The 9,343-nt window shown below is 64.3% G+C and overlaps 3 protein-coding genes across 3 annotated transcripts, besides 4 other annotated features; all 3 read right to left on the reverse strand.

Moving 5' to 3' along the window:
• Positions 1-446: 446 nt before the first annotated feature.
• On the reverse strand, positions 447-3,437 carry Tco025E_04096 (uncharacterized protein; the record flags this gene model as incomplete). The annotated part of the gene is made up of 1 exon (XM_029371008.1): positions 447-3,437. One exon carries the CDS (start codon positions 3,435-3,437, stop codon positions 447-449), a length of 2,991 nt encoding a protein of 996 aa, XP_029228884.1.
• Positions 3,438-3,533: 96 nt separating this feature from the next.
• Positions 3,534-3,585: a sequence feature (GA-rich).
• A 187-nt stretch (positions 3,586-3,772) lies between these two features.
• On the reverse strand, positions 3,773-4,258 carry Tco025E_04097 (uncharacterized protein; the record flags this gene model as incomplete). Its single annotated transcript, XM_029371009.1, has 1 exon — positions 3,773-4,258. One exon carries the CDS (start codon positions 4,256-4,258, stop codon positions 3,773-3,775), a length of 486 nt encoding a protein of 161 aa, XP_029228885.1.
• A 67-nt stretch (positions 4,259-4,325) lies between these two features.
• Positions 4,326-4,342: a microsatellite.
• Positions 4,343-4,518: 176 nt separating this feature from the next.
• Positions 4,519-4,537: a microsatellite.
• A 34-nt stretch (positions 4,538-4,571) lies between these two features.
• On the reverse strand, positions 4,572-8,795 carry Tco025E_04098 (uncharacterized protein; the record flags this gene model as incomplete). The annotated part of the gene is made up of 1 exon (XM_029371010.1): positions 4,572-8,795. One exon carries the CDS (start codon positions 8,793-8,795, stop codon positions 4,572-4,574), a length of 4,224 nt encoding a protein of 1,407 aa, XP_029228886.1.
• A 441-nt stretch (positions 8,796-9,236) lies between these two features.
• Positions 9,237-9,295: a microsatellite.
• The last annotated feature ends 48 nt before the right edge of the window (positions 9,296-9,343 follow it).

A 9,343-nucleotide genomic window follows, 5' to 3' on the forward strand; every position in this document is an offset into this window, starting at 1 on the left:
GTCCGTTGCGGCGATATGAGTGACTGTGGGTGCGTGGCAGCCAACACCACAACATAAAAAAAAAAAATCGCTATGCTACCGGACGGGGCCCTCCGCCCCCTCTACTCCCGCAAGGCGAAGGAACAACAGGCGAAGGCGGCAGCCAGCTTAGACGCGCCCGCCGCGCATGCGCCAACAAACCCGCACGCCCACAGAGGCGTTTGGCGGCAACCGGCCCCGCCGCGCTCCAACGCCCCGCCGCTGGCAACGCGCACGCTGGGGCGCACAAAAGGAAACGTGGCGGCCCAGCGAAGCGCCCCGCCGTCCATCGGGCCCCGACCGCCCCCACATCTTTTTTTTTCACCAAAATGCTTCAAAAACAAAAACAAAGACATGAAATAACTGCAGAAGAATAAGCAAACATTGCAGAACAAGGAGTTTTTTCCGCTTTCCTTCTTCTCCTGGGCTTAGGCCGTGCCTGTTCGCGGGGGCCTTGTCGCCACCACGTAGGTATTAGACCGCAAGTCCAGGCAACAGCGCAGGAGGGGGTCAAACACTAACGGACCGCCCCCATCCTCAAACGGTTGCGGATTCTCGTCCACGTTCTCTGGCGGCTTGCCAAGAGGTGCAGAGGCGCGTGACTGAGGCCTGACGGTGCTCCGAGAAGCATTGCCACTCTCTACGGCAACGTCCTCCCTCGGGCCGTCGCGGCGCGCGCCTCGTCCGTTGCGCGTCCCGGAAGACGAAGGCGAGGGCAGGAAGACGAATGCAGTGGAAGGGTCTCCCCGTGATGCCGACTGCTGTAGCTCCTGCTGCGGCTGCCGCGGCCGCGGTCGCGAAGGCGATTTCGGCGGGAGCGAGAGTACGCGCAACGGCGGACGCGCCTCCTCCTCCTCGTTATTCCTCTCCTCATCACCGCCACAGTTGCTATCCACACTTATAAAACGACCAGTATTCGCCGCAGACACGCCCAGACCGCCGGCACTGGTAATCGGCGGCCGCCTGTAGTCTGCCGCGCTGATGTTACTCTCCAGCTCTTCCGCGCTGCGGCACGGCAGCGGCGAGGGGCGGGGCGAATTGCTCGCCGCGGTTGCGCGGGTCTGCAAGGCCTCCATGTTGGCGAACGCACCCACGGCATGCTCACCGAGTCGGCCACGCTGAGGCCTGGCACGCGCCGGCCATGCCTGCTCCACGGGCGTGACGGCGGCCGCAGGGGTCGTGGGCCCGGCGTTGTGGAGAGACGAGGGCTCGGAGAGCGCCAGGCTGTCGCTCTGCGCCAGCGGCGTTGCCCCGCAGAAGGCCCACTGCGGCGCGAGCTCCTGCAGCCCCTTCTCGGAAGAAAGGGAGTCAAAACAAAGCCGGTCTACCTCGCGTGGCTGCGGACGCGAGGGAGGAACGGGTGGCTTTTGGCAAAGCGCACTCAAATCCCCAGGCACCACAACAGCCGGACGCCCGTGTTCCTCTGACATGCAGACGTTTACCGTAAAACCCTCGTCCTCCTCGTCCTCCTCGTCGTCTGCAGCGCCCCCACGCAGCTCTTCTCCGCTGGGGTTGGCGGCGCACACGTGGGCGACTCCCGCAGCAGCAGTGCTGCGCAGACCGCCGCGAGGGGTCTGCGTGTGGCGCACGGGAGTGCAACCCCCCAGCTCCTCCACACTCTGTCTCTGGGGTGTTGCAAGACGCGGTGACGAGCAAAGCCCCCGTTGCTGTTCCTCCCGCACCTCCTGCCGCTGCTGCTGCTGCGGTTGCGCTTTGCCACCGCAGCGGAGTAACCGCAGGACTTCGCCCGACGAGTACGTCCGTGAACTCCCGCCGCGGCTGTGGTTGCTGCTGCCCCCGCCGGTGGCACAGCGGGCGTCGCCGGAGAGCGCGTATCCGTCGGCGCGGCACACGTCGTCGTCGTCGTCGTCGTCGTCGTGGTTGTTTGCGCTCTCACGAATCAACGCCTGAATGCACTTCACGCGTTCCCGCATCAAATCCAGCGTCTTCGCATAGTTGGCCACCGACGGCGCCTGCGCCTGCGCCTCGGGCGGCGTTCCCCAAGCGTCGCCCAGCGCAGCGTCCGGGGGGGGCGCAGCGGGCGCGTCCACCGCCTCAGTCTTCTCTCGCCGTTCCGGGGAGCCGTGGCAGCGCGCCGGCGAGGCCTCTGCCGCGGCCGTCGACGCCGTGGCGGCCCTGCCGTTGCTACCACGGCCGGCTAACGCTGGCCGCGACTCATCCGCCGCCGCCTCATCAAAGAAGGCGCGGCTCATGTCACTGGGGTCCGCCACCTTCGTTGGGCGCCGAGCTGCGGAGTCTCGCACGACGCCGAACGCGCCCGTCCCAGCCACCCGAAGCGGCGGCGGGGTGGGTGTTTGCACGCTTGCGTCGCGCGTCGGCGTCGTGCGAGGGGTCACCCCCGCCAGCGTTGCCGCCTCGCGCGTCCCACTCGGCCGTGTCAGTTGGCGTTCGCCGGTCTGGCAACCTTTCGTGGGGAGGGCGGCGAGGCGGCCGCGTCTCACCGCCGCAGCCGCCGGAACCCCGCGCGTGCCTCCGCCGCTGCCGCCGCTGCTGTCAAGCGACGCGCCCGCGTCGACGTCGGCGTCCGACGCAGCGGCAGAGGAGTGAAGCGGCACGCCGGGGACGGGGCACTGCGGAGGGTCGCGGGGCTCAGACGCGGCGGCCTCAAGGCGGTGGTGGGGGGCCTGTGGCGGAATCCCCTGCTGCAGAAACGCCTCCTCGCAGGTGCGAATAACCCAGAAATTCACAGGCACCTCCGGCGGCAGCCGCAGCGACAGGGGCCACTCCGCCGCTGCCGCGTCCCCGTGTGAGGGGGGGAGCTGCGGCATGCCAAGCACCCGCCGTATGCGGCAGACGTTGCTGCAGCTGAGGGTGACAGAGAGCAGCTTGCGCGACTTCACCAGCTCCGCCGTGGAGAGGCGGCCGCCTGAGTTGGAGAACAACGCCGCATGAATCTGCGGCACGTCGAGGACGATGTTTGTCCACACACCCGCGGCAAAGCAGCGCAGCGGCACCTTCACATGCTGCGCACACCGCTGCAGCCTCTGGAAGGTGCTGCTAAACACAAGCCGATGACGGCCCAACTTGTCCTGCAGCGTCAGCTCCACCGTGAGGGAAAAGACGGTGCGTGCAGACTCTTCGCAACAAATCTGCAAGACCACCACACGCTGCGATGCGGCCGATAAACCCCCACCACTCCCACCGCTGCTACTACTAATGCTGCTGGCGCCTCCCGCACGCGACGAGGTGTTGCGCAGAAATGAGATGTGGGCGGAGGGCGAGGCGCGAATCAGCTGCGACCTGGTTTCCTTGTCGTAGTACCGACCGATAGATCCCCCCTCCACATGCAGCCCGGCGAGCGGCTTGGAGCCCTGTGGGCTGTAGAGCACATAGGACGGAACGGCGTCCTCCGTGGGGCTCCTGGCGAGGGAGGCGTGGCTGGTGGTGAAGGAGTGCATCTATGCTGCGTGGACGCAAGTCTCTGAACTACCGCTGCGGCACACACGCAATGAAAAGAAGAAAGAAAAAAAGCGCAAGAGCAATACTCACAATAAAGAGAGAAAGAGTGCGTGTGTGTGAGAGAGAGAGAGGAGAGATGAAGACGAGCTCCGAAGAGAAACAGGCGAGCGACTGAGGCATGCGGGAGTCTACTCCGTGGAGGCAGCAAGCCTCGTCCCTCCCTTTCTCTGTGGGCATGCATGTGAAGAAGACACAAGTCCCCCGCCAGCACCATCCGTCGCCCCGAAAGCCGAAGAAAGCAAACGCGGAGCAAACCGGAAAGGCAGGGACGCCCTCAAGCGTAGAAGTGCGGATACGCATTCTCAAGCTGCCGCAGAAGTTCATGCGACGAACGCCTTGATGAGGGCGGCACGTTCCCTTTCCCTTTTTCCAACGTCACCGTCCACGCTGCGCCCGCCTGCTCCGGCCCTGCCCCTTCCCCCGCGTCGCTGCCGTCCCACGCCGCATACGGCAGAAGGTGGAGATGCATCACCTCCTCAATCTGCACGGCGTACCGCGGCAGCGCCAGCTCCGTCCCCGACTGCCACTCCGCCCCGTTACCCGCCGCCTGCATCATTGCGTACCCCGCGTTGGGGCGGATCCCCGTGCCCGACGCAACACACACCGCCTTGTGACTTTCGTCGTCCACCAACGTCGTCCGGTCGAACCCGACGTACATCCTGCCGCACAGCCACCGCCGTCGCTGCCGGGCACTGCCGCTGGTCGGGGCGTACAACACGGTGAATACAGAAGAGCCGCCGGTGGTCCGGGCCGTGCTCATTGGGCCTCGCGGCTGCCTGCGGTGCCTACGCACTCCTCCTCGTTCGCCTTGGAGGCAAAAAAAAAAAGGGGGGGGGGGGGGGGGTCGGCCACGTGTGTGACGCAGCAAGCGGGGACAAGGGTGCGGAGGGAGGCTTTAGGAGGGGGGGGGGGGCAATGGAAACACGTAAGGAAGCAGATGAGGTGCAGAGAAGACACGCGAGTGCAACAAGAAGGAGGAAGGGAACGAATAAAAGAAGTGCATAAAATGTCCGGGGTGAGGCCGCTGCCGCCGCCGCCGAGGAAGAAAGCGCGGAGGGGCAAACCCGCAGCAATCAGCGAGCACACGGCCGCAGCATGGTGGCCCAGAGGGAGTCCACTACACGCCGCACTTTGTCCTCGAGGCGCTTTAGCGCCTTCGTCGTAGTAGGCTCCTTGCAGGCTGAGAGCACCACAGGGACGCGTGAGGTGCGGCTCTGCCCCGGCAGCCACATACCCAGCTCGGCGGCCACCATACCGCAGGCCAGCTGGCGAACCACCACGCGGCACTGGCAACCGAGCGTCAACTCTGCGCATGACTCCAAACGGCGCTTTGCGCTCAGGCGCACGCAGCACTGCTCCTCCTCCCTCAGTCGCCGCAGAAGCCTTAGCAGCCGCCCCAGCGACTTTCTGGTGTGCTCGTCCGCGTACTTACTAGTGGCCTCCGCCAGCAGCCGGGTCGAGGCAAAAAGCAGGTGCTCCGCTGACGGCCCTCCCTCCTCATTCAATCCCGCAAGGCAACTGTATTCTATTATGCGTCGCTCGTGGAGCGTGTGGAGTGGCGTCTCAAGCACGCGCTTGTCGGCGGGGCTCCAAGTGCGCACCACGAGTTGCACCCGCAGCGGCGCCTCGCTTTCGCGATCCCACGCATCTCCACGCCCGCCCTCAAAGCGCAAGGAGACTCTGCCGTCAAACGCAACGCCCAACGCCCCGCAGCAGGCGTGCCACGCGCTCTTGCCGTAGTTGGCGGTGGGGTCCCACAAGGTGAAGGCGTCATCTGCCACGGCAACGCTAGTGGGGTCCTGTCGCTGCTGCCGCAGGCGATCCAGCAAGGCGTCAGCGGCGGTAAGGTAGGCATCCACGCCTCGATCCGCACAGTGCTCAAGGAGGACCTTCGGCGGGTCCGCATCAGAGGTCGCCGCCGTCGCATTCACCTCCTGCAATTGGAAAGGGTTTTGAGGCACAACAGTGCACTTGTAGCCGCCGCCGCCACTCAGAGCGTCCATGTTCCGCGCCACGGCGAATGTGAACCCCTCACAGCAGCCCAGCCGCCACAAGTCGTCGGGGCGGTGCAGAAGCTCGCAAAGTTGCTTGTGACGCTCCACCTGCTGCAAAACGCTAGGAAAGTTTGTCCGTAAGGCCTGTGCGGCGGCTGTGGCCCAGGCGATTCGCTTGTTGCGGCCTCGGCCAAGGCCAAGTGGAAACGGCACTCGCTCAGGCGCGGCGTTGCCGTACCCTGCCAGTGCGGCCACGTGCAGCAGGCAAACCACCTCCCGTGTGTGGGAGTCAATCGTGTAGGTGCAGTGGTACTTGCCGGCCACGCCCTGCAACACCTCGCCCAGGAGGTTGACGGGGGTGTAGAAGCGAGCCGAAAAGTGCGGAAAGTTGTCGCGCGGAATGAGGGGCCCGGCGTCCTGTGCGGACCGAAGAGCGGCCCCGGCTGCCTCCTCACCGGCAGCGACCCGTAGCGCCTCATGGCACGCCGCCACAAGGGTCGGGATCACGCCCCTTGCCCTTGTCACAGAGGCGGCGCAGCGAATTTGCCGGAGCGGCACCTGCACCTCCACCGTGCCCTCCAGCCAAGTGGCGGCAGCGTCATTGGTGCGCACGAAACACACACGCGCATTGGAGCGTGTTGCGCCCACCAGCGCCCTCAGCAGAAGTCCAGCCTCCGAGTCAAAGCCGCCCGGCGTAATATTGAACCCGCGAGAGTCACGCTGCAGCCTCACCGGCGGCGGGAAAGCGTCCTGCTCGGGGACGTTGAGTGAGACGGCCAGCTCGTTGACGTGCCTCACTGCCCTCCAGAGGGTGGCGGCGTGCGTCTCGGCGAAGAGCACACGCTGCCCACAAAAGTCGTAGAAAAGCATGGCGCGTATGATGTAGTTGCTCACGGAGCCTGAGAGGGCCAACTCCGCGGCGTCCGAGCGCTGCCTCGCCATGGCAGCCGTGGCCGCCGTCAACCGTGCGGTGCGTGTGCCAATCTCAAAACAGCGGATCTGGGGGGAAGCCATGAACCAGGAGTACAGCAAAAAGTCAATCGAACGACGCCGGGTGGGGGAGTTGAGCGCAATAAGCGGAAATGTCGTGCGATGAGGGAAGACGCGCCCGTACATGGCGCAGACAACGGACAAAAGCAACCGCAGAGGCCCGCTATGGTTGTGTTGGGGCGAGAGGAAACAGTAGACGCCGTTATTGTCCGTCACCGATTGCATATCGCTTTCCACCTCCACGCGCAGGTTGGGGCCCCAGTGCGCCACAACACGGGTGTAGACGGGCACGTCGCCGTAGACCCCCATCGCAAGCTCCTGCACCCGCTGCGGGACGTCGTGAACGGCCTTCTGAAAGAACTCCAGCGTTGGAAACGACCGCTGCGACAAGCGCAGCTCAAGCCGAATCTCTTGAATCATAAGAAGCAGATCGGGACAGTAGTAGGAAGCCTGCTGCAGCTCCCGCTGCTCGGTTGCCGCCTCCACCGTTCTCCGTGGGTCGATGTCCCGCGCAGCGTACCCCACCTCAGCAACGTCGGGCGCGACGTCGTGCAGGAGGCCCCTGCATGTCACGTCGGGGGCCTCAAGAACGTGGCACAACGGCAGTGACTGAACCTCCAGCGACGGCGAGGAGAGAGTTAAGACGTTGGGGAGACTCCCTGCACCCGAGGCGGCCTCCACAACCTGCGCGTCGGCAGCGAAGAGTTGAGCAACGAAACCCAACAGCTGTTGCCTACTCTGCCGCTCATGCGCACTAAAAGGCATCTCGGCCGGGGACCAAAGAGAAATTTCACGCATGCAAGCAGCACGCTGCGTCCCCGCCAGCGCCTCCATTGTCGCGAGAAGCCCCCAGAGGCGCCCCAGTAAACCGGCGTTGACGGCCGGAGCTGGATGCAGCTTCGCTGCCGGCCTCCCTCGCCGGGTCGCCGCGTTCGCCGCACGCAACACTGCGGCTACAAACGTTCGATAGGCCTGCGTGTCCGCCCCGCCCTCCGTGGGCTTCACCTCCAGCCGCAACCGGGGCCCCTGCCCCAACGGCTTTGCCTCGGTGGGAGCAACCCCCAGGCAAATGCGCGGCATCCCGCTCCCGCCGAGCTGCACTCCCTCATTTTGGCTCGCAAAGCAGGCGGCCAGACGAGTGTTCACGACGAAGAGGCAGCGTTCGAGGGAGTAGGGCACAGGCCTGACAGGGAGCGTGCCGTGCGCCTCCACAAAGGACCGGAGCGACAAAAATGACGTCTCCTGCGAGGTCAGCGTGGCGCCGCGCAAGCCGCACGGAAGTACCTCGGCGCCACGCACGCCCGCGTTCAAGACAGTGCAGAGCTGCATGAGGACCGAGCTCACAACCCACCTCGCTGGCCACGCCAGCGCCGAGGCGTACAGCAGCCGTGCGGAGCCTTCGTCATCTCCCACCAGAACTCGTTGAAAGGCCAACGGTGGCGAGGGAAGCGGCAGCGTCAGCAGGGTTGCGTTGCCTGCGGCGTCGCCGGCGGTGAGCGTCAACGACTGGGACTTGATCCTCGACAAAACTGCAACCCGCACCGTCTCAGTCTCGCCAGGAAGCGGCAGCCACTTCACTGCACCTGAACCCGCGACATTTAACGAGTTTGCGAGAAATGCTGACAGGCCCACCGACTCCCAGTCATGCTGCAGTTCGTCACGTTGGACGCTTTGCAAGTAACGCCAAGCCTCCTCCTCCCTCCCGCGATGCTCCGCTACGGCGTGGTCATCAAGCTCTGCCAGTGACGCGGCAAACCCCCGCTTCATCGCGTCGCGCGGGCAGCGTCCGCTGCCGCGGCCAATGGCAATATCACTCACGATGTCATATTCGTGGCTCCTTCGCGCGCCAACTTCGGTGGCCGCGTCTTCGTCGTTCAGTGGAAGTTCCGCGGTCACCGTCACCACGAACTGGTCCGCCGCACGGTCGTTTACCCGCGCCAGGTGAATCACCGCCTTGGCGTCCATGCTGCGAAGCGTCGCGTTGAGCTCCACAAACACGTCCGAATCCACCGCCTGCAGCATGTGACGTAAGTCAGCCTTGGAGGAAAACAGGGCTAGTGCGGCTCCGCGTACACGCTCCGCGGCCTCCGCGGCACTCCCCGCCATCTCCGAGGCCAGACGAAGCGTGCAGGAGCCACTCAGAGGGTAGCAGACAGTACCTTCGAAGTGGCGATCATTGCGCCGACTCGTGCGAACGCGCGCATCGCCAAAGATGTCGCCAAAACGGGAGGTCAAGTGACGACTTTGGGCGGCCAGCAACTTCAGCTGGCGGTTCTTGGCAATCCTCCCTGCCAGTGGAACCGCCGCCGACATCCGACACCAAGCTGTACTACACTCTCCTCACAGCCCGGGGCACCCCGCTTCCTTCGTTTGCCTCCGCTAGTTCCAACCGCTGTCGGAAGAAAAGCGGCAGCCAGAGGGAGAACTAAAAAAAAAAAGGCTCGACAAGAGTGATCCAAAGAGGGGGGGGGAAGAAAGGGACGTGGGCAATGAGATGCTCATGGCATGACCGCTCCCAGCCTCGCCTCCGCGCCTGGAAAGTTCCCGCGCGTGTGGGATAGGGGACAAGAGGCATGGGCGTAGCGCAATGAGACGCTTCCCGCAAAGCCTCGGTGTACAAGACGGGGAGAATTCACATTAATAAAAACATAAACGCTTCCCCCTCTTAACCAGAGGCAACGCTGCCAGGAAAAGAGGGGCAACTTCCAAAATACATCGCGTACTGAATATAAATATATATTTGTTGCTGCTGTGTTTTTTCCTTTTCAGCTTCTTTCACCTTCTTTCATTTTGTTTTTTCTTTTTCCCGTTTTGAATCGCATTTTCTCTCCCGGAGCCTCTTCCTGGTGGCGCACTACAAA

The sequence above is a fragment of the Trypanosoma conorhini genome (genome assembly GCF_003719485.1).
Source record: "Trypanosoma conorhini strain 025E chromosome Unknown Tco_14.4_contig_00201, whole genome shotgun sequence".
Taxonomy (NCBI): domain Eukaryota; phylum Euglenozoa; class Kinetoplastea; order Trypanosomatida; family Trypanosomatidae; genus Trypanosoma; species Trypanosoma conorhini.